At 44.3% G+C, this 24,817-nt stretch overlaps 3 protein-coding genes across 3 annotated transcripts; all 3 read right to left on the reverse strand.

Annotated features, from left to right (window-relative positions):
- Positions 1–788: 788 nt before the first annotated feature.
- Positions 789–1,748, reverse strand: LOC139184409 (olfactory receptor 13C7-like). Its single transcript, XM_070794170.1, has one exon. The coding sequence runs from the start codon at positions 1,746–1,748 to the stop codon at positions 789–791; it is 960 nt and encodes a 319-aa protein (XP_070650271.1).
- A 7,310-nt stretch (positions 1,749–9,058) lies between these two features.
- Positions 9,059–10,186, reverse strand: LOC109562695 (olfactory receptor 13C7). Its single transcript, XM_019965712.2, has one exon. It carries the CDS (start codon positions 10,184–10,186, stop codon positions 9,227–9,229), a length of 960 nt encoding a protein of 319 aa, XP_019821271.2. The 3' UTR covers positions 9,059–9,226.
- Positions 10,187–18,491: 8,305 nt separating this feature from the next.
- On the reverse strand, positions 18,492–19,448 carry LOC109562517 (olfactory receptor 13C7-like). The gene has a single exon (XM_019965571.2). It carries the CDS (start codon positions 19,446–19,448, stop codon positions 18,492–18,494), a length of 957 nt encoding a protein of 318 aa, XP_019821130.2.
- Between the last annotated feature and the right edge of the window lie 5,369 nt (positions 19,449–24,817).

Genomic DNA, 24,817 nt, shown 5'->3' on the forward strand with positions numbered 1-24,817 from the left:
GCTCGGTCAAGCCAGGCCAGGTATTTAATAGAATTTATTTGATTACCCTCCACATCTCTCAGTTTCCACAATCCTCTGATGACCCATGGGAAGCCAGTGTTTTCTAGGGAAAGAAGCCAAGGATGAATAACATTTTCAGAAAAGGAAAAGAAAAAGGCCTGAACCTTTTACCTTTGCATCAGTCTGCCACACCTTGTTTTTCTCTCAGCTCCAAGGATGTAAATGATTTTCTGATTGGGCCCTTGGTTAAGGGCAAGGGAAAGAGGCTAATTATGGAGACATAGGAAGAGAATGATTCAGGAAACAGTTTTAAGAATTAAAATGACAATAAAAATAAAGTACAATGAGGATAAAGATAAAAATATTACTATTGTTTGATATGGAGTAGGAAGAGCTGACAGGTGACCATAAAAGTATGGACCCATTCAAATATGGTCAGCGAGTGAGCCAAGGAGTGACTGAATTATAGACTATGAAAAGCTCTATAGAGCAGAGCTTTTATGAATTAGAAAATAAAACTTGAAGAGTTACTTTTCTTTGACATCAATTTGTTTAGTATGCATGGAAGATACAGAGAAGTAAAAGGCTAGATCAGCAAGAATATACTTTTGTATAATTGCCTAGAGATTGATGGGAAAATTCACACTGACTGCTTTTCTATTCACACAGAGTTCTTGGGTATAATGAGGTTTTGTGTAATTATATGTACCTATGGAAACTTGCATGAACTTATCCCTTCATCTTATGCTCTTGAGACCCTCAGGTGAACTATCAGGACCCCTCCACCATCACCAGGTGAAGCGTTTCTGAGTCACCAGGTTCCTCACAGCAGCCTTCACATCCTTGTTCCTGAGGCTGTAGATGATGGGGTTGAGCATGGGGGTCACCACCCCATAGAAGAGGGAGGTGAGCTTGTCTGCAACATCCTGTTTGTCTGCCCCCAGAGGGTCCTTGGATTTGGGCTTCCCATACATGAAGAGGATGGTCCCGTAGAAGATGACCACAACTGTGAGGTGGGCAGAGCAGGTGGAGAAGGCCTTTTTCCTCCCCTCAGCTGAGGGAATCTTCAAGATGGTAGCAATGATGAACACACAGGAGAAAAAGATGAACAGAACTGGGATGCCCAGAAAGATCACATTGGCCATCGCCATACTGATTATATTGATGGAGATGTCAGCACAGGCCAACTTCAGGACAGCCAGGATCTCACAGGTGAAGTGGTTAATGACGTTGTCCCCACAGAAGGGCAGTCTCATTGCTAGGGATGTCTGCACCATGGCACTGGTGCTTCCAGCTACCCAGGAGCCAGCAGCCATGGGCACATAGACAGCCTTGCTCATGACCTCAGGGTACCTTAGAGGGTTGCAGATGGCCACATAGCGATCAAACGCCATCATGCCCAGAAGCACACACTCTGTGGCCCCCATGGCAAAGGAGAGGAACATCTGCACAGCACAGGCTGAGAAGGGAATGGTTTTCCTGGGTGTCAGGAAGCTGTCAAGGATGAGGGGGACTGAGGAGGTTGTGTAGCAGATGTCCAGGAAGGAGAGGTTCCCCAGGAAGAAGTACATGGGTGTGCGCAGGCGGGAGTCAAGGATGGTCACCAGGATGAGGACCCCATTGCCCAGCAGGATCACCAGGTACATGAGCAGGATGAGCACAAGGAACATTTTCTCCAGCTTTGGGTGGGCTGAGAGGCCCAGGAGAACGAACCCCACCAGGGGGGAGGTCCAATTGGATCTGTCCATAGTGTCTCCTCTCTGTCACCTGTTTGAACTCAAAAAGCCAACTTCATGATTCTCTGATACCCAAAGAGGCCAGAAAACCAGTGAGGAAACTTGTCCTGCTGAGCGCTTAGAGAACTCTTCTAGCAATCTGGGCAGTTCTTTGTGTTGTTCTAAGTAAAATGGAGAGAAATTTTTCAAAATCTACTTTATGGTGTTTGGCTGCCCATGAAAGTGTTACCAGATTGGGTTGAATTTTTCTAATCATGTTCAAGGTTGATGTCACACATTTACTTCAAGTTATACCATGTATGGCCAATTTATTTTCATCAATTTTTTGAGAAGTGTTACATTCCCTTTGTATGATTTCACCTGCTTTGGGGCACAGGACTGGTGGAAATAACTGATCTCCTTTGTGCTTAATTCCTGACCATTCCCCTCCAAGCATTTTTGGATGTTACCTTTCTCCTCTTTCACAGTTCCCTCTCTTACAGCCCCCAAGTCCCTGGGATATTCATTCATTTATTCCTTCGCTCACCTTCCAAAGCTCCTCAGAAGCATTTACCCAAAGAGCTGGCCTTTGCCAATCACTCATGGCCTGGCAAAGGCAATGGCAACCCACTCCAGTACTCTTGCCTGGAGAATCCCGTAGATGGAGGAACCTGGTAGGCTGCAGTCCATGGGGTCGCTAAGAGTCGGACACGACTGAGCAACTTCACTTTTCCTTTTCACTTTCATGCATTGGAGAAGGAAATGGCAACCCACTCCAGTGTTCTTGCCTGGAGAATCCCAGGGACGGGGGAGCCTGGTGGGCTGCCGTCTATGGGGTCACACAGAGTTGGATACAACTGAAGCTACTTAGCAGCATGGCCTGGCAATCGTTAAGTCCCTTTTCCTCTCTGGCCATCAGCTCCCTCATACTCACTCTGGAATGGATTGTTTTGAAAGGTATTCCATCCCAGGGACTAAATGACCTCTTGAATTTCTTGTTCTTGAACTGTCTGTCACTAAGATGTCCTTTATGATGCTGGGTCCACAACAGTTAATGTATATAGTATTGTGTGTGTATATATATATATATATATATATATATATATATATATATATATAGGGTGTTCTCTTACCTTTTTTGTAAATAGGTCAATAAAGTAAATCACTTTTCTTCTGTCTGAGGAAGAAGCCTAAAATAGCCAATCGAGTCTGAAAGTAGCAGCCAGAGGAGTTAGCACCTGAGATGGATGAAAGCTAAATTTTCTTGGCTTTGTTCTGTTTCAGAAAAAATACACAAAGGACTGTCCATTGCATACCAGAAGCCATTTAAATCCCACTCTGCTCCTGGGATTACTCTAGTCCCTGAGGTGATTTAAAGTTTAGAAGTTGAAGTGACAAAATTTGGAAACTCTGTACATCTGAGATTATGTCCCCAAAATCCAATTATTCTGAAGTCCCGCCAGAAGCACTTTCTTTCCCCCTCCCTCTCTTTGTATCCATCCTGCTGAGCTAGTAGAAAGCATTAGAGAAAAAGGGTCATTCTGGTCCTGCCAGAGTTAACCTGACCCCCCCAGTCAGTGAGAACTCTCAGCAGAGCCCACAATAGAGCTGGAAGAATGTGAAACCCACAGGACAAACCCTTTAGCACCTCTGGCATTTCCAAATTTAGAATCTCAGGACTGGAAAAAAGCAAGTGTCCTGGAAGGTTCCCTCTTGTCTGTGTCCCACCAAACAAATTCAGAGTGCCTACAACAGGCCAGGCCTTCACAGGGCGCTCAGTGGTGAGGGGTTGGGGCGGTCATAAATGAATCTGGTTTCACAGGTAGTGCAGCTCTGGACCCGAAAATGGTCGGCTGATTGCAGAAATGATGTCCTTTTGTTTGAAATCTTTCTTTGGTGCATGTGTCTTATCCTCTCCAGAGAATAAATTTTTGTTAAGGTAGGTAAGGGATAGTCAACCAATGTCACAGAATGAGGGAGGGGGTGTAGGACCTGTGTTTCTTAGAGTTTTTTTCCCAATCCTCCTTATTTCAGCAGCATCCATCTTTATCCTTGGTCCCAGAGAGACCTGGTACAGCGGGTCCTCGGTGCTGTAGGTCTGGTTGTGGCTCAGCTCTCCTAGTTTCTGGCTTAGGATTTGGCTCTATTAGATCAGCCACTAGCCCATTCACTTTCCAGCGTTCAAAATGTCTTCACTCTGATATCTCCCTTCTTCTCCTTAACCTTGTTGATTTTGTCATTAAAAACAAAATTAAGCAAAACAAAGACGTATTATGGTAGTTTTTGCGGGTTTCACAAAGGAGCAAAATTCTTTATGCCTCAGTCCTGAGTCCATGCAGTTTCTAACACCCTCAATTGTTTTTTTTATACATGTTAGTCATTGTTTCTTGTCTGTTTCTCTCCTGCTAGAATGTCAGTTTCACAGAGGCAGAGGTTTTTTTCCTGTATTGTTCACAGATGTATCCTAGAAATATGAAAAATGTACCAGACTCACAGTAGGCATCAATGAACAGTTGCTAAATGAGTTATTAAGTGAATTTGTGACCTACTTTTGTTTTCTTTTTTCCCCGTGTTAACTCTTATTTTTTATATTTTATTTATCTCTATCCATCTTTTTAATTTCTGTTTTTGTAAACATTTTATAATGTGCATCCTAACATATTGATATAGAACATCTATACATTTATAAATGAATAAACAAACATGCAATGTAAATTGTTAGAAAGCATGATTTTAATACCCTGGAGACCATTGACAGTAGGTACCAAGCTTCTGGCTATGGTTTTGAAGGAGGAAACAGACAGAGCTGGACTCCATCTTAGGCCAGGCTGCGAACATTAGGCTACACGCATGGTCACCCTCCCAGTGGACTCTGAACTTTGTGCCCGGTGTCTATAGAAATGGCATACCAATGGAAAACCAGACCCCCGGATAAAAGAGCCTCAGGACTTGTACTTGGACTCTCCGTTGCCTAAAAGAATATGCTAATTATCTCTGTAGCAGAACAAACTGGTAAATTCCATTAAGTTTATCGGGATATGACCACGGGTCTATTGATAAATATCCACTTTTATCTAGTCTTGTGACACATGAATCATGGATTAACTTTGATTGTATCTCTCTTTTACCTTGTTCAGACTAGTTTCAAGGAATTTGGGGAGGTGAGTTTGAGCAAATACACTTAGGGTATATAAGGTTTTCACAAAAACTGGTCGGGGTCCTTGGCTAAGAGGAGACTCTGCCTTGGGCCTGCCGGTGTAATAAACTGCACTCCACCATCTGCATTGTCCTTCTGAGTGAATTTGTTCCCTGGAATGCGTGGCTACAACATTTTCACCCTTTCAAATATTCAACAAACATCTCTTAAAGTTTGGAAACCTCTATCTTGAGCAGAGCAGCACTGCAGAATTCAGGACTTTCGGCCTCATTCAGAGAAGACCTGCTAGCTTCCTTCTGGTCTGTACCATATGCCTTTTGATCAGAGACCGCTCATGGTGAATAGGGACTGGTGACTGTGCTCACCAAGATTCTGGGAGGTCAACCCTGAGCTGTAAGATGCCTTTGGAGTCATTCTTTCCCTCTCCTCCCTCTTTGGGTTTCTCCCTGAACTCCTCCCCAGCCCTTTGCCCTCCAGTACTCTACATATGAGCTTGGGTCTCCTCAGGAAAGCTCAGGAGCAAGAGGAAGAGAAGGGCACACGCCGTGCCTCGGTTGTTACAGTTGGCCTAAGTACTGCCAGGCACAGGGGAATCAAATATATATCAAAGGGACAGCTTGACTTGCTTCTGCTCTTTATAGAAGCTGTCTGTGGTGGCTCGTGACATCTTACTGTGTTGATGTAACTTTAAGCCCTCTCCATGCTTTTTTCTGGAATGAGGATATACACTTAGGGGAAGAAGTCAGTGAGGTTAAGTAAACATTCTGTAGATCTTAATTTGAATTGTACATATGTATTCCACTGAAGAGGCCTAGAAACTATGACATCTCGATAGCACCCCTAGCATCCAGACTGTGGTTTTTGAATACCAAAGGAAACAAGAGCTCCTTAGAAAAAATGGTTGTTTCCAGGCCTGGAGAGGAACTGTACACGTTGAGCCTGGAACAACTTGACATAATCAGAAAGCAAGAAACCATCAAAAATACTTGGGCCCTGTCAAAAGATCTCAGAGCCATGGGCTCATCACTACACTGAAACAAAAACCTCTCAAGTATGTAGATCTGATCATCAATTAATAGGAAACACAGGGACAGATACTACAGGACTATAATCAGCAAAATATAAACTAAGATTCTGTGACATTGTGATTTATACAAAATATATATTTGTTCATTCAGATGACCAAGATATTTTTATCACATATATTTGGACTTTGTCCACAGCATCTGGCTTACAACTGCCAAGTCCTTCTGCTGCTGCTGCTGCTAAGTCGCTTCAGTCATGTCCGACTCTGTGCGACCCCATAGACGGCAGCCCACCAGGCTTCCCCGACCCTGGGATTCTCCAGGCAAGAACACTGGAGTGGGTTGCCATTTCCTTCTCCAATGCATGAAAGTGAAAAGGGAAAGTGAAGTCGCTCAGTCGTGTCCAACTCTAGCGACCCCATGGACTGCAGCCTACCAGGCTCCTCCGTCCATGGGATTTTCCAGGCAAAAGTACTGGAGTGGGGTGCCGTTGCCTTCTCCGGCCAAGTCCTTCACAGCTCTTAAAATCCTGGGAATTTCCTTAGTGATAAGAACAATGGGAGCAACTTCCATCATAGTGTTTAGTCTTCAATCCTCAGTTTCTGAAAAACACTTTAGAGCCATAAAGTGAAGGGGGTATCTTGTTATTCTTAACAAGCCCAGTTCAGCCACAACTGGGTCTATGTTAACAAGGTGACTTTTGGAAAGCACCTAAGACTGAAGTTGATTGCCAGGGGAACCAACTCTGAGTAGAGGGTTGGAACTCTCAGTCTTAACCCCTGATTTCCAGGGAGGGGAGGGCTGCTGGAGGTCACATTGATCCCTAGTGATTAATCATGCCATTAAAAACCCAAACTTTTTTTTATACAAACTCTATTATTTTCTATGTGTTTCATGGCAAGAAAAAGATTGGGAAACATTAAACTAGAGAGATGGACAGGGGAGGGGAGCTGATGGGAAGATTTCAGAGAAGTTACATACAGTATAAAACAAACTTCAAGGTTACAACCGTGATGAAGAGAGGAGCTATAATCTAACCAAGGTCTGGTTCCAAAGCTTCTGATGCTAACACAACATGGTGCCACCTCATCCACCTACTATTCTCCATGATTTTGCTAAGTATCAGCAGTGTCCAGGATTCTAAAAAGATAACACATATTACTTGAGCATTGGACTTTGCATGGTGTCACAGTTTGGTTTTGCCCAGAAGCAAACTCTGAGACAGAGATTGGAGTCGCTGCTGCTGCTGCTAAGTCACTTCAGTCGTGTCCGACTCTGTGCGACCCCATAGATGCCAGCCCACCAGGCTCCCCCATCCCTGGGATCCTCCAGGCAAGAATACTGGAGTGGGTTGCCATTTCCTTCTCCAATGCATGAAAGTGAAAAGTGAAAGTGAAGTCGTTCAGTCGTGTCTGACTCTTCGCGCATCCACAGACTGCAGCCTACCAGGCTCCTCCGTCCATGGGATTTTCCAGGCAAGAGTACTGGAGTGAGTTTTGCCTTCTCCAAGAGATTGGAGTGCAAGAGGTTTATTAGGGAGAGCTCTTTGGTTCAATACTGGTGGAAGAGAGGATGAGGATGGAGGATTTGGCAGAGGGGGACGATGGGCTGTGGTGCAGTCTCAACAAAGGCCTCAGTCAACCCCACAGGGACCCTGGTACTGGGATGGCTGTTCAGAGATGTCTCTAGTAGAAGGAGACGTTTATATCCCTTTACCAATCAGTCATTGGATATAGGCTGCCTTGGGGAAGGGAGTATGACCTTGAGTGAGTCAAGTCTCTTCAGCTAAGAGCCCTCTTATCGAATTTCCAAAGATGACTGACAGCTGAAGGCTGTCTGCCAGCAGCTCTTTCAGTAACTAGAGGAACACCTCCTTGGGTCCTTTAGAAAGATGTGGGTGGGAACTTGGCATAGATCTCCAAGCCAGAAACCAGTGAAATGAAGTGTGTTGAAAAGGAAGATTGCTCTGCAAGTACCTTTCATTTTTAAGTAAACTCTTGATTATAAAGGTCAGAACTAATCTCAAGTTGATGTCCTCCTCCCTTTAGTGAGCTGAGAAGGGCATGAGTGGACTCTGTGCTCAGTAGGGAAAGGCACATCCCCCTAGGGTGGGACAGATAATACTGGGTATGAAAGGGTGAAACGGGAACATGCCCTGCGCTCCTACAGCCCGGAGACTGTTGAAGGGACCACAGGGTGGTGACTGTGTCTGGGTTTCTGCCCACAATGCACAGGAAAGCGCTGTGGGGCCCACAAGAGTATGGCTGGCCACTTCTCAGGCAAGAGGACCCCGGACATCCCGGCAAGGCAGGCTGAGAGCATGTGTTTTCATTGCAAAGTTTTGATTCTCAGGGAAAAATGGGCATCTGATCGCCTCAAGGAAAATAAGGCAATTTCCTTCCCTTACGTGTTTTTGTCCCCTTTTGCGTCGCTACTGACTGAGATCCTCACACATTTTACCTCTGGACCTCTTGTCAGTACATATGAATGGGCCCCACCTTTCAGTTTTGCCACCCAGTTCTCCTCAGCCCAGCCGCCTTGCTCCATCTTTTGCTGGTCACATCTGAGCATCTTGACTCCAGCATCTCTCAAATCACCGTGCTGCCCCAACTCTGCTCTTCCCATAGAACCACCCTTTAACTCTCCAGACTATAGCACCAGACTGTGTACTCAGGATTTACCAGGGGCAGGAAAGCAAAGCTTGCATCCAGATGCAAGGCTAAGACCCTCCACACACGTGTTGCAGGATTCACCTTAATTGCCCTCAGAAGAAGCGCCCTGTGTATAATCTACAAGGTCCCAACTTCTCCGTCTCAGAGACAGCTTCTTTTTCATATCCAGTCTCAACCTTGCCTCCAAGACAAATAAAATGTGAAGATGTGCCATTTCACCTACAGTGAAGACTATTTTTTGTACTGCTGTCATGAAGTTTCACCCCACACTGTCTTCAGTGCCTCCTTTTAGAGCAGTATTTTGAATCTTTATGTAACACAAAGGTAAATTAGTCTGTTTTTCTCAAAGCAAAGGAGCAACTTGCTCACAAAGGTGAATTCAGACTTGCCCAGTAGAGAAGCAGGACATCACAAATTGTTCTTTCAGCTGCATTCCACTTCTATCCCCTCAAGGCACACTCCCATCAGGTTTTATTTAGGTTTCATTGTTTCAAAGATTAAGTCCAGTAACGGCTAAAATTCTCCCTTGTATGTGTAATTCAATTTTCTGGTGATGACTCTTTACACATATCTTCTTTGAGAGGCACATTCTTCTGAGATTCACGAGTGAAAGTAGCCAAGAGACGCAGAACTACAGGGACATCTGTCCTCCAAACATCACCAGATGAAGCATTTCTGACTCACCAGGTTCCGCACAGCAGCCTTCACATCCTTGTTCCTGAGGCTGTAGATGATGGGGTTGAGCATGGGGGTCACCACCCCATAGAAGAGAGAGGTGAGCTTGTTTGAAAGGTCCTGTTTGTCTGCCCCTAGAGGGTCCTTGGATTTGGGCTTCCCATACATGAAGAGGATGGTCCCATAGAAGATGACCACAACTGTGAGGTGGGCAGAGCAGGTGGAGAAGGCCTTTTTCCTCCCCTCAGCTGAAGGTATTCTCAGGATGGTGGTGAGGATGAAGATGTAGGAGACAAAGATGAGCAGAACTGGGACCCCCAGGAAGATCACATTAGTCACCCCCATACTGACCACATTGATGGAGATGTCAGCACAGGCCAGCCTCAGGACAGCCAGGATCTCACAGGTGAAGTGGTTGATGACATTGTCCCCACAGAAGGGCAGCCTCATCGCAAGGGATGTTTGAACCATAGAAGCAGCCCATCCAGCTGCCCAGGAGCCAGCAGCCATGGGCACATAGACAGCCTTGCTCATGACTATGGGGTACCTCAGGGGGTTGCAGATGGCCATATAGCGGTCAAATGCCATCATGCCCAGAAGCACACACTCTGTGGCCCCCATGGCAAAGGAGAGGAACATCTGCACAGCACAGGCTGAGAAGGGAATGGTTTTCCTGGGTGTCAGGAAGCTGTCAAGGATGAGGGGGACTGAGGAAGTTGTATAGCAGATGTCCAGGAAGGAGAGGTTCCCCAGGAAGAAGTACATGGGTGTGTGCAGGTGGGAGTCAAAGATGGTCACCAGGATGAGGACCCCATTGCCCAGTAGGATCACCAGGTACGTGAGCAGGATGAGCACAAAGAGTGTTTTCTCCAGCTTTGGGTGGGCTGAGAGGCCCAGGAGAATGAACTCTGTCACAGAGGCTGTCTGGTTGGCACTTTCCATGGTATGTCTCCTCTTTCAACTGAATAAAATACTCAGTGATCCAGACTCCACATCCGTTGTCTCACACAGTTCCAGGGCATCTGTTCAGGAGTTCCAGTCTGGCTGAGTGGTTAGGAAACAGTTCTGAAGGCAGTCTCTATTTGTTTCCAAGAAAAAGGAGCAATAAAATTAGAAACTACTTTGGGGTCATAGAATATCAAATTTATACTGTTTAAATGACAATTCTGATTATTTAATGCATTTGATCAGAGACAGTATACACAACACATTCATTTAAGTGGTTCTATGTGCTATATGGCAATTGATCTCATTAAACTTTGGTCAGAAAAATGACTTTTAAGTTTGCTCCATGTTCTTCCAATTTGTGCTAGGGACTAGGGAAATCATTAGCTGTGAATACTCTGTTTCTCCAGATCATTTTCACAGAAAACATATTCCTATTGTTCCCAAGACCTCTTTTCCTCATGAGCAATGCAAACTCCAGGGTTATCCATTCATCTGTCTGTCCAGCCACCTGTCTTGTCTATCCATCCATCCATCCATCCATGTTTGAACATCGATCCACTCATCAAAACGCCTGTTGATCACCCGGTATATGAGTGTGAGAATTCCTGTGAGGAACAGGGGTGACCCATGGCCCAAGCACCTGTCAGAGAGGGTAAGCAGAAGGATTTTGGAGGGGCTAGGACATCCAAATGGGCATGCAGTGTAGAACAGGGGTCATGAAATAATCCTTAAGTGGTGTAGAATCTAGCTTGGCTTTTAAGGACAAAGGACACCGAACATGGAGAGAGAACTTGGGCAGGCCTCCACAGTAACTTTGTGATCTGGAAATGCTGTTATGTTCCTAATAGTTTGAATCTGATGTTCTGCGAAGACAGACAGAGGACTGTCTCCAGAAATCCACAGTGGGTCACAGTTTCTGGAAATCTAGTTTTCTTGGATAACTAAAACAACGATTTTTTCCAGTCTTGAATATGTTTGACACATAATATGTAAATTTAAGGTGTACAATGTGTTACTTTGATACATTTATATATTGTAATATGATTGTTGTCATGATATTTATCATATCACGTGATTATAGTACAGTATTGCTATCTGTATTCATTATACCATGCGTTAGATCACTGGGGTATTTACTACTTGTTGCAAGTTGTAGGCTTCCCAGGTGGCACTGGTGGTAAAGAACCACTTCCTGCCATACAGGAGACGTAAGAAATGTGGGTTCGATCTCTGAGTCAGAAAGATCCCTTGGAGGATGGCACGGCAATCCACTCCAGTATCCTTGCCTAGAGAATCCCATGGACAGAGGAGCCTGGTGAGCTACAGTCCATAGGACGGAAAAGAGTCAGACATGACTGAAGGAAAAAAAAAGTCTTCCCTGGTGACTTCGATGGTAAAGTATCTGCCTGCGATGCAGGAGACCCAGCGTCAGTCCCTGGGTTGGGAACATCCCCTGGAGAAGGGAATGGCAAGTTTGTACCCTTAAACAACATCTTTGTTATGTTACTATTTTTTTTTGTTGTTGTTATCATTCCCTCTTCATAAATGTCCACTCAGGAATCAGTGGACACTGATAGTCCTTGAATCTTTTGGCTGAGCTTCTAGGTACGTCATTCAGACTTATATCCTGTCACTGATTATGCCCCCCAAGTAATCTAGTCCAACTCTGTCTCCCATTGTAGATCTTTCTCTGCACCACACTGATGCATGGTTTTTCGGTTTCAATTTGATTTCCTCTAGTGATGAAGAGCCCACTACATTCCTAAACAATCTCCTCCATATTTTCAGAGCTCTAGAGTATTAGAAAATTCTTTTTCATATTGAACCAAGCAGGTAGTTTTCTAAGTTTTTCTTGTCCATATGATGGTTGTCAGTGGTCAGCTTCCTTTAAAAATTGCATTGAATTTGTGCAAATACATCAGGTCTTTAAGCACAGAGATTTGGGCTGCATTCTAACCTGCTGTGTAGACTTCAGTGCTCCTTCCCTCTCTTAGACTCTCAGGTTACCCTCTTCTGCTTTGGAATTGGAACAGATCAATGATGTTCAAACTCTTTAAGAGAAAGAATTTTTGTTTCCTTAAATTCAGAACCCCCACTCCAAGTATATAGTGGGCTTCCCAGGTGGCGCTATTGGTAAAGGACCTGCCTGCCAATGCAGGAGACATCAAAGACATAGTTCCATCCCTGGGTTGGAAAGATCCCCTGGAGGAGGGCATGGCAACCCACTCCAATATTCTTGCCTGGAGAATCCCATGGACAGAGGAGCATGGCAGGCTACTGTCCATGGGGTCACAGAGAGTCAGACATGACTGAAGTGATTTAGCACAGCACACATCACACCAAGTATAAAGTAGAGCTGTGCTTGTTGAAGTGGGCCAGGAGGGCTCAGAAAGTCTGGGTTGTTCAGCCCATGAGGCCTGCCAGAGACCAGGCCATTGACGAGCAGCTCTCAGAAACTGTTTTCATTACAGGCAATATAAATGGCACCTCTGGAGTATAACAGCAGGACAGCTGCAGCCATTTCTGTGGCTATAGTGTGAATGGTGCTCCCTGGAGTTGTACAGAAGAGGCTCTGAAACTGTGGGACCATCTCATCCTAGGGGTGTCTCTGAAGTTAGAGGAATCCATGAAATGAGACAAAAGTTTCAGAGGCTTCTTGCCATCTAGGTTTTTCTAACCCGGGGTTTTGAATGGCCCTTGGTCTTTGTGATATCACTGAAATTGTTTCATTTCCTCCCTTCCCAACCCCCAGGCCCTTCAGAAAATCAAGTCAGAAGCTGGAAATATCCCTGTGCTGTTAAAAGGTTGAGGATTACTCTTATAAGAACCCTCACTTACCTTTTTTAGGAACCTACTGGGAAAGGGTCCCTATGGTCTGGGAACAGTACATGGGCCAGAAATATCATCACTAGTTTGAAAGGTCCAGGCTGAGATGTCCAGCTCTGATGAGAAGAAGGGGTGAAAGCCAATTCCTCCCACTCTGTCTTACTTCTGTGTTTTAGGCAAACTTTCTAAAGGAACAACCAGTCCATGTAGAAGGCAATTTGAAATCAGAACTGCAGTTGGGACTATTGTGTTCCCTAAAGTGATTAAAAGTTCGGAAATGAAAGCATACAAAGTTAGGGAACTTTTTATACTTTTGGGACAATGTCCCCAAGATCCAATTATGCTGAAAGCACTCCAGGAAAAGCTTCTTTTTCTCATTCCTTTGTTCCTGCTGGAACTTTCCACTCTGAGGCCACTGAAGGGCATCAGGGGAAGCATTTCCATGTGCTGCTTGAATTTGTACAAACTTCAAAATGTTTTAACTTCTTGAAATCAGCAGCTTGGGAGAGAAGAGTTATTTAGGAATACTCTGTGTTCACAGCATTGTGGAATCAGCCTCTATGGACACACTGTTTCTAAACCAAGTGCTCAAAGTCATGATTTGTATGCTTGGGGGATCTTCCACCCAGAGCCATGGGGAAACTTCAAGGAGGAGATATTTTCTGGCCAGGGAGAGTAAGGGCGAATTTACACATGAAGAGACAGGCAACGGATGGGAAAAAGGGACTTACCATCCTGGGGATGGAGGTTGGCATGGGGCTTGGGCTTGAATATTTCTTCCACAGCCTCAGTATGTCATATGTGTGAAAAACATCATGGGACAGGAATCTGGGATGTGATAGCAGCCTTTAAGATGACCCCAGTAATTCTTTCCTACTGGATTTCATGGCCTTATGTAACTCTCTTATATAACCAGTTACCTTTAGTAACTGCTTCTAACCTAAAGAATGAGTCACACACAACTGAGCAACTGAAAATCAACGACAGGACATGGTTACTTCTTCTTTTACAAATTAGCCCTTCAAAGATAGGAAGACAATAAGTCATTACAGATGTGCTCAGTTACACTGAAGATGTGAGCCTGAACTAAGCACAACCATCTACAATAACTCAACAAATAATAGAAATTAAACAGTAACTCAATAAGTATATAATAAAATCATGACCAAAAGCTATCCTGGCAAATCAGACTCTGCCATCAGTCCAAGAAGCCCAGGGAATCTCAGGCCCTAGATGACCTACTTATAAGAGGAGCTTTTCACTGTTATTTATGGGAAAGAAATAGTAACAAATACAAGAACAAGCACCCGATGGGATACATCTTCCTTCTATAATGAAGCTGCTAGAAAGTTTACTAGACAAATTTGTGGCTTGCCAATAGCAGTCACTATAAAAAGTCTGTATATTTAGACAGACAGACAGATAGTTAGTAGTCCACTTTTTTGGGTAGAATCTACTCACAGTGAAATGCATAAATCTTAAGTTCATTGCTAACCCAATAAAATCAATCCATAGAATCACAGAATGGAATGTAGTTGCCAGTGACCAGGAGGAGGGGCAAATGTGAGTTACTTAATAAATGGGTATAAAGTTCCAGTTTAGCAAGATGATTAAACTCTAGAGATCCATGTACAGCATTGTACCTATAGTCAACAGTAGTGTAATATACACTTAAAATGTTGCTAAAAGAGTATATATCATGTTGTGTTCTTAACCATAATAAAATAAATCTTAAGTATATCATCCAATGAGGTTTTACAGATGTTCACACCCATGTAACCAAATCTTATCACTACAGAATGTTTACAGCACAACCAAGAGTTTTCTCATGCCCCTTACCAGTCAGTCCTCATTATTATGATTATTAGCAGTCTCCTAATATTTTTCACTCTTTGTAAAGTATTACCTTTTCAGAAACATCAAATAGATGGAATCATGTGCAAGTCTTTATATTCAGAATAAGGTTCTTAACATCTGTCATGTTTTTACATTTTTTTTAGCTTGTCCCTTTCTATTACTGAGTAGTACTTCATTAAATGAACATCTTTGTTTATCCTCTCCTTCTTGATGGACATCTGAGCTGTTTCTAGTTTTGGCTGTTATGAATAAAGCCATTATTAACACTTTCATACAAGTCCTTTTGTAGATGTATATTTCAACTTTTCTTGGCTAAATATCTGAGAATGAGATTCTGGATCATAACACAGGTTTACACTTAGTTTTCTAAGAAATGGATAGGTCTTTTGCCAAAGCATGTGTAATATTTTACATTCTTATCATAAAAGGACAAGATGTCTCATATCACATCCTTGCCAACATTTGGTGTTGTCAGTCTAAAATTTTAGCCATTCTGATAATGTGTAGTGGTATCTCATTGTTGTTTTCATCTGCAACAGCTAGGGCCTTAGCTTTCAAAAGGCCACTATGTCAACTGTGTTGGGCCAGCTACTTCTGGATGGTGCATGATGTGGAAGGGTCAGTGGAACCCATAATCGTGATTCCACAGCAGCATCTACTTTGGTAAATGAGCCCCTTGGTCTGATGAGATTTTATGCAGGATTCCATGCTGTTAAATCAAACCTTCCATGAGCTTTCAGAGAGTGATATTTGCTAATACCCTACAGAGAGGAAAGATGACTTATACTCAGAAAAGGTGTTGATTTTAGTCAAGGTGAGTCTCTGTCCCTTCCAGAAGGAAAATGGTCTAATGCAATCAGCTCACCACCAGGTGGCTGGTGAGTCTTTTCAAATGAAGGTTGGTCTCTTGCTGCCAGTTTGAATATTCAGCTGCTGAAGTAGCTACATCAGCCTCTGTGAATGCGAGGCCCTGGTGGTTAGCCCATAGATAGCCTTCTGCTATCATGGTTACTCAGTTGTACCAATAACAGAGGTTGGATAATATCAACTTCTTGAATCATTTTATTGTTTGTTGAGCCTAGTGGGGAAGATGGAGACTCTGAAGAATCTCCTGGAACATAGAGTGTTAAGGAGGTGAGAGATCCCACACTCAGCTTCAAATAATTAAATACTATGATAAGACATTGCTGTGTTCTCTTCAAGGCACCATCCCACAAGAGAAAGGAACCATAGGTTCAGGGAAATTCACAGGTGGGGGTCACCTGAGATATTCTGTAGGCCCCCTTCATTGTGAGAATGAATATTTTTCAAGCACAGAGGACACCCAGCTCTATGTGGGAGGGCAAAGATTTGAACCTAGACCTCCTGTAATACATCAACCCCTAGACATGTTCCAAATTTACGGGTGATAGAATCGACAGAGAGCAAATCCACTGTAGCAGGAATGGATAATTGATTGCAAGAAGCACTACATGTTGACTTCAGAATGATTATTTCAAGACTGATTTCTAAAAGACTTTTGCAGTGCACAAGGCCTGGCACTCTGCACTTGCACAGGAAAGAGCGTATCTATTTCACACCAGTTAGTAATCATATTAGATGTGACTTTTATTACCCCCCTCAAAGCAAGTAACAATCTAGATTAGTGAAAAATAGAATCTAGTATCAGGATGCAGGGGTGTCCTTTGGAGGCAAAAGTGCAGTAATGTGGCCAGATTGAGGGGAAAAAGGAAACCAAGAACTGAGAACATAGGAAGATGCCTTCATCTCCTGTCTTTGCTCTTTGGCTGTTCTTTTATTTTTGCAGACTTGTTTTCTGTTTAACACTCTCTGCCAAAATAAACTTTAGTCCCTATCTAGACTTAATATCTACATTAACTATATATTATACTATAGAATATATATTGGTTTATTATGTACAGTTAGTTCCCCAAGACATATGTTCAAACATGATTTCCTTGTAGCTCCCATGTTTGCATGTTATAGATTCAGTGAGTCTTTGAGCACTAATGATAATCCCCAAAACCTGGCAGAAAGAACCTGCTTGTTCTAGACAGAGTTAGCATCAGACAGCACAGACCTGGGTCCCTCATCTCTGTGGATGAGGATGAGGGGTGATGGGAAAATGCCCAGAGAAATTGTTGGTTCATAAGCTAGAAATCTAGCTAAAACTGTGCTGCAATAATAAACTGAAATTGATCCAGTTAAGTGTGATTTTGAACTGTGTCATGAAGTTCCCTCAAAGGAATTATTTAACATATTTCATTAATAATAAACACTGTTCATTTATTAATTGAGAGGCTATTCTTTGCTGGCCACTGTGCATTTTTAATATATATGATGCCCTGTTTTAATTTATTCCCCACCATAACTCCTTGGGGTTGGTTTAATCATCACTGTTTCACACATTAGAAAACCAAGAGTCTATGATATTAAGTCATGTTTGTAATGTGCCAGTCGAGTGTAATGTCGAGTCAGGGGCACTCGATATGAGTCTGGCTTCACAGTCTATGCTTTTAACCACAAGGGTTGTTACAGATAGATTTTTTAGCAGCTGGTGCCCATGTCCAATCCAAATCTTAGACGTGATCAAGTATGACCACGGAGGTTTGGATGGTCGCAAACATTAATTCCAGGGAAAGGAAAGGACTCAGAGTATCACTGTCCCAAATGGATATGAGTTTGAGCAAACTCCAGGAGGTAGTGAAGAACAGGGAAGCCTGGTGCACTGCAGTCCATGGGGTCACAAAGAGCTGGACATGACTGAGCAACAGAACAACAACAATAATTAAATACAGACTTCTATAATATTTGCCCTTGGCCTGCAATATCTAATTTCAGTTGGTGTTGAAACAACTCTTCTGCAAATCTGGATATGAATAGATGTGCTCTATGTACAGAGGAGAAGAAGGAGTTTCCAAAAATGGGCGCTGGGATTTTATATTTGGGATATAAAATTGGCTCTGAGAAACACTCTGAGCCCCTGCGGTGAAAAGGGGGTTAAATATTGTCATTTGGGATGTTTTGGTTTTGGTAATTTTCCAAAATGGCAGATTGGGTTTTGGTTTGGACACCAGTTAATCAATGACTTTTCAGAAAGGAAGTTTAAGGGGGGGGGGGACTTATGTATACCTGTGGCTGATTCATGTTGATGTATGGGCAGAAACAAACAATATTATAAAGCAGTTATCCTCCAATTAAAAAGAAATAAATTTTAAAAAGAAGTGACTTTTCCTCACTGCCATGCTCCCCATTATACAGTGAGCAGAAAACAGCATGATTACACGTACAAATTGGAGCTAGTCTGCACATGAACAAAGAAAGAAGCACTTTTGTATAAAGTTTTAATTTTTTTTTCAGAATAAAATAAATTGTAATAGTTACTTATCCTTGCTTCTAGGTGATTTAGCATAGCCCCTCTTCATTCTAAAGACTTGATGTTCCATTTTCAGATATTCAGAAAAGCCCTATCTATATGTGCATCTTGGGGATCAGTCTTGTGATGATACTGTTGTGGAGGGTCATGGAGCCAGTCTATACTTACCAAGTGGCCATTCCCTAGGGGATCTCCTGTGTGCAGAGAACTGCAAGGTACACTCACTGCTCTCTCCCGCTGTCACCTAGGGAAGCATTTCTGACTCACTAGATTCTTCACAGTGACCTTCACATCCTTGTTTCTCAGGCTGTAAATGATGGGGTTGAGCATGGGAATCAGCACCCCGTAGAAGAGGGAGATGAGCTTGTCTGAAACATCCTGGTTATCTGCCCCCAGGGAGTCCTTAGATTTGGGCTTCCCATACATGAAAAGAATAGTCCCATAGAAGATGACCACCACAGTGAGGTGGGCAGAGCAGGTAGAGAAGGCCTTTTTCCTCCCCTCAACTGAGGGGATCCTCAGGATGGTGGTAAGGATGAAGATGTAGGAGACAAGAATGAACAGAACTGGGACCCCCAGGAAGATCACATTGGCCACCCCCATACTGACCACATTGATGGAGATGTCAGCACAGGCCAACTTCAGGACAGCCAGGATCTCACAGGTGAAGTGGTTGATGACATTGTCCCCGCAGAAGGGTAATTGTACTGCAAGAGAGATCTGTACCAAGGAGTTAGCTCCACCAGCCAGCCAGGAGCTGGCAGCCATGGACACATAGACAGCCTTTCTCATGACCACAGGGTATCTCAGGGGGTTGCAGATGGCCACGTAGCGATCAAGTGCCATCATGCCCAGAAGCACACACTCTGTGGCTCCCATGGCAAAGGAGAGGAACATCTGTATGGCACAGGCTGAGAAAGAGATGGTTTTCCGGGGAGTAAGGAAGCCATCTAGGACTAGAGGGATGGAAGAGGTTGTGTAGCAGATGTCCAGGAAGGAGAGGTTCCCCAGGAAGAAGTACATGGGCGTGTGCAGGCAGGAGTCAAGGATGGTCACCAGGATGAGGACCCCGTTGCCCAGTAGGATCACCAGGTACATGAGCAGGATGAGCACAAAGAACATTTTCTCCAGCTTCGGCTGATTCGACAGCCCCAGCAAGACGAATCCTGCCACAGTGGATTGGTTGGCCAGTTTCATTTTAAATTATCTCTTCTACCCTCAGGAAAACTGAGGACAGGAAACACATATTTATGGGGATCAATATGTACTTCCAGAACTTATAATTAAATTTGACCTTTGACATGCTAACTTATAGTATTTGCATCTAAAGGATGAAATTCACTGTTCACTAAAGTTACCTTAAAAGTCAGGATATATTAAATTTAGAGCAGGAAAAGTAGACCCTGGAAATCTAATTAAACCATGATATATGATAGAATTTTAGCCTGATCAGTAATGTTAACTCACTTGAAGAAAGGGATGTGTAAGGATGGATCCCCATGAGGACTGTAAGAGAGGAATTCTGAGGGTGTGCTGCCTGATCCAGGCCTGCCTGTCCCCACATTGTCCCTGCAGGTCCTTGGGGGCTTCAGGCTGTCACACTTAGTGATGCTGACAATTGCTATCACCTCACTCACTTTCCTGGCTCTAATTCTGTGCTTGTGTAATACTTTTCTGATGATAATTTGGCTCCACATGGAGTCCTACACAGAATGTGGTGAGCAGAGGCCAGGAGTATTAGGGTCTGCTTAGCATCAACATTAGTTGCTTGGTGCCTGGCTAATACTTCATTTCTTGTGAGTCTGGTTGGCGACCTCCCTTTGTTGCACTGTCAATAAGGAGTTTCTGGTCAGAAGACCACTGCCAGTCCATATCCCCTCTCTCTACCCATGGCCTTTGCCCCCAGAACTGCAGTTTCCTCAGGCTTTACCAGCTCCTGGGGCTGGGAAGCAGGGACAGGGTCCAAGGACAAGTGTCCATCATGCCTCCAAGTATGAGCATCAGTGACTTTTGGACCAAGCTCCATGCTTTTGGAGCGGTTTTGTAAGTCACAGCTCCTAGCTCAGGTCCTTCTATTCCTGAGCTGATTAAAGCCACTGCAGTGCTATGACAATGCTTTCTCCCCCACAGAAAAAATTCTACCCAGCTTTGCAGAAGAGTGGCTCAAAGGAGACATGCAAGTAGGATGCACTTCAGTCACCATAGAGCAGTAGGTCTAGTACATTAGAGAAAATCTCAAGCCTGGAGTTCTCACACTAAAGATGAAACTAAAGCTCAGTGAGGATAGGGCTAGGTTGGAGCCTGGCTCCTCACCTTCTCCCTTCATCTCTCTGAATGTAGTTTTGCTCCATTCGTGCCAGAGCAGGTCTACTGAGGAGCAAAGGACTGATTATGAAGTCTTGGTCATCCTCACTTCCCCAGGACACTCATGTGAAATAGAGGTGTCACACCTTTCTCCAAGACATCTGCCTCATAGCAGTGTGTCCCTGGGCTTCATTCACTGCATCTGTGACTATTACACTGGTGCTGGCTGGGGGAAATTGGGTGGGAGAAACCAGGCAGAGTCTCAAGCTACCCTCATGCAATTATTAGAGGAGATTAACTGTAGGTGTCAGGAACATTTGAGAAAATGACTAAAGAGTGTCAGGCTAGGCAGGAATGTTGTAAAATAACTGGTCTTGCCTCTTTCGCCTCCATTGTGTAAATACTTTCTATGAGACCCAATTTTTCCAATTGCTCCTTTGAATACCTTGAGTTATTTGAATACCTTGAATACCTTGGCTCCCACTCCTTGATCAGAGATCCTCTATTGTTGGAAAGTTTTCCTTTAAACTGAACAGAAACTTCTTTTTTCTAATATCATCCCCACTCCTCAACCCTGCTCTGTCCCAAAGTGGGTCTAGGCTTCCAGGCCGTGCCTGCTCCCTTCCCTTTAAAACCCTTCAGAGAGATGGAAGCTGTGACCAGTCCCCACTCGTGCCACCTGTCCTCTGCTCCCCACCAATCTGAGGAAGGTTTGGCCACAGAGAAAAACAGGTCTGCGCCCACGTGGGGATGAGGCCATGGTGGGGACAGGAGCTCACCTGGGCAGGGAAGATGGCTGGGAGGTGATGGCTTGAACTGCCTGCCCTGACCATCCCCTGCTGGTGAGGCTGTGCCTGGAAGCATGCAGCAAGTTCGGTGTAGCTGCCTTGGAGCCGAGCAGTCCCTTCAGAGTTCACAGCCAGTGAATGAGAATTGGGCCTTGGCCGTAGCTGCAGGGGCTCTGATTGCTCCCTTCCCTGGCCTTGTCCACCTGCAGTGAGCTAGCAGGAGGGAGAACAGCTCAAGGAACTGCTTTCTGAGGTCCTGGCGGTCATGCTCTTCGCCCCAGCCCTCTCTCCAGAGGTTCTGTCAAGGAGCCATGGAGCAATCTAGAGCTCTAGTTGTTCGGGGCCAGTTTTAATCCCAGAAGCAATTTAAAGTTTGGTGGAGGCCTCACAGGAGTGTAGGGCCCGTGTTCCATAAACCCAATTAGATAAGCTGCAGACAGCTCTGTGTAAATCTCAACTCACTAATATTCCTTAGATTAAGAAGTTTCCGTCCTTGCCTTGCTGACTTTCCTGGGAGGAGAGGAGAGAACTAAGGTCTGATTGTGCTTTGACCACAATGGTATCTATTAAAGGGGACTCTGCCCTTGTCTCTGCAAGGCTAAAGGTGGTCATCCCTCTGCTCCAGAGGTGCTGGCCCTCCCTGCAGTCCCTCAGCATCATACTGAGCTGAGTGAGGATTACAGGCTAAAGCAGAGGACATGAGGGGCCAAGAGAGCTCTGGGTTTGGTGAAAGAGCAACAGGGTCATGCTGTAGGTGGAAGTTGCTCCAGAGTTACAGGCCAGGCAGGTGACTGGCTTCTGGATAGTTGGAGATCTCTGGTGGCTAGGAACATGGAATCTTTCAGGTAGTCTCACCGGGGGCCAGTGAGGTGAGTCAGGTGGTATGGGACATGACAAAGCCTGCTTAGGAGGCCTGAGGATGGGGTGTTTCCCTTAGAAGTGGATGAGGGGGAAGGCTGGGAGGAGGTGAGGAGCTTTAGATTGAAGCCTAATCTCTATCAAAAGCAACTGATAAAGACTGGTCTTAGTGTGTGTGTGTATATAACTGATCACTTTGCTGAATATCAGAAACTAACACAACCTCGAATATCAACTATACTTCAATTTAAAAACGAAAATCTGAAAAGGGGGTGCTGAGTCACAGGCCCCTGCAAGGGTAGCCTCGTGAGAGCCATGTTCTTGGGGAATACCTGACCTTGATTAGTGGTGAGCACGCTTCTGAAAATATAAAAACTGACTGCTGATTCGTTTACCTGAAAGTCAGATGTAAGCATACGTAGGGGAATAAGAGAAGAAATGTGTAGTATTAAAAAAAAAAAAGATTTGTTTTAAAGAGAAGTAGGATAATTTGCTAATAAAAAGATCCTAAGTACTAATGCTTCATTAGTAAGATGAAGGAAGTTGCAGTCCGAGTTCTTTCTATATGCTTGTCATCCCTGCAGGCATCATAGTCCCTGTTAGTACACGGGAAATGCAGAGGTCTCATCATAGAGTGTGGGTTCAGCCCCCTCCATCCACGCTTTCATCATTTTCATAAGGACTGAGAAGAAGGGGCCCTAGAGCCCCTGCCTGGGGATCTCTACCACCCACAGGTACAGGCTGGCATGGTTAGGGTTATCTCTTAGGGAAAAGTGTCCCCATCTTGGACCTCGCAAAGAAGTCTACCAGCCACACGCCCCACGTCTCTCTGAGCACAAGAGGTGAAGGTGGGCAAGGGAAGGTTGAAAGTTAATTGGGGAGCGAAGTCTGTGTGTCTTATTGAGCACCTGTGTGCTGATTAAATTTTAGGCACTACAACCCAATATATCTGTAACTATCAGGTCCATATGAAGGCTGTCACAGGCCTGGGGACTCTCAGAGTTCCCACCCCACAACATGTCAAAATGTACCTACATCTCATTATAAGTTTTTGTGGTAAATCTGAAATAATTTTTCTACTTCTGTTATTAAAACTATTTGACTTACAAGTGACTTATTTAATTTGTAATTCTATGTCTTCTCAACAATAATCATTAAAGCCCAGGAGTTCCTATAGAAGTACCTAAGTACCAAGTGTTTTAAAATATGGCACGTGAATACCGAAATTTACCCATTACTGTGGTTGACATATATTCCCCTTTATAGGCATGTAAATATACAATTATTAAGAGATTTTTAAGAGTTTTTAATTTAATTTATTTTGTTTGTAGTTAAGAGCCAACATATTTTCCAGACATCAAACATCTTTGTCCTCGGATAAAACCTCATAGACCTGATACCGCACTCATATGCCCAGGGTGTTGCCAATGCTCTGAGTTGGAGTAAAGACACTCATACAGTAAATACAAATGAAGTTCCATTCATAGAACTGAAAAGTAAGAGAATCGAATTTAGCAAGTTGTTTGTAGGGGATAATTTTTTCTTTGTCTGAACAAAAGGAATTTGTTGAGTTACTTTCCTTGGGAGTCAGGCTGCAGGAAACACTTGAGAAGAACGTGCTCTGGGAACCCCACATGAGGTTCATGTATCAGTGCCGAGACTGACCATTATTCTCTGTCCCGGGTTGGGTCTCCCAGGAAGTCGGCTCTGGTGGGGAGATTTTCATGCAGGATGCTGACTGGGGAGTGCTGCTAAGATCAACACCTGTGGAGTAGGGGGTGGGGAAGGAAGCAGGGCTGAGCAGAGGAAGAACTCTGTCATGAGGAAGCTCTCAGGGTGGGATGGCTCTTTAGAGTCATCCCCATCAGAAGCAAGGAAGATCAGGACTCTATATTGACAATGACCAATCAGTGGATGTGTGCTGCCTCTGGGAAGGGAATGTGACTTTGGGTGAGTAAACTCTCTTGGACCAAGGGCAGGCCAGCAGAGGGACTCACTGTCAGCACTTTGAGCAGCTGAGGCTATGAGAGCTTCAGCCTGAGGTAGGTGAGAGTCGGGTCTGAAGGAACACCGCACATCCACTGTATACTCTTTATATACAGAGATATATTATTTGTTTATTTGGCCATGTCAGGCCTTAGTTGCAGCATGCGAGATCTTTGTTGCATCGTGTGGGATCTTTCAGTGTGGTGTGAGAGCTGTCTAGTTGCGGTGAGCGGGCTTAGTTTCTCTGCCACATGTGGGATTCTAGTTCCCGGATCAGGGATTGAATCAGTGTCCCCTGCACTGGCAGGTGGATCCTTAACCACTAGACCACTAGGGTAGTCCCCCACTGTACACTCTTAACTAATACTTCCCAATGTGTACTATGCATATGAATTACCTGGGGAATTTTGTTAAAATGTAGATTCTAACTCAGTAGGTCTGGAATGGGCCCCAAGATTCTACATGCCCAATAAGCTCCCAGGTGTTGCTGATGCTGCTGCTCCATGGACCATACTGTGGGTAGCATGGCTCTAAACTGAGTTTGCCCCTCACCTGGCATTACTTCGCATTGGGATTTTCAAGTGACAGTCATCAGAGTGTGCAGATCATATCATGGGACACATCCCACAA

The sequence above is a fragment of the Bos indicus genome, chromosome 8 (genome assembly GCF_029378745.1).
Source record: "Bos indicus isolate NIAB-ARS_2022 breed Sahiwal x Tharparkar chromosome 8, NIAB-ARS_B.indTharparkar_mat_pri_1.0, whole genome shotgun sequence".
NCBI classification, from domain to species: Eukaryota; Metazoa; Chordata; class Mammalia; order Artiodactyla; family Bovidae; genus Bos; species Bos indicus.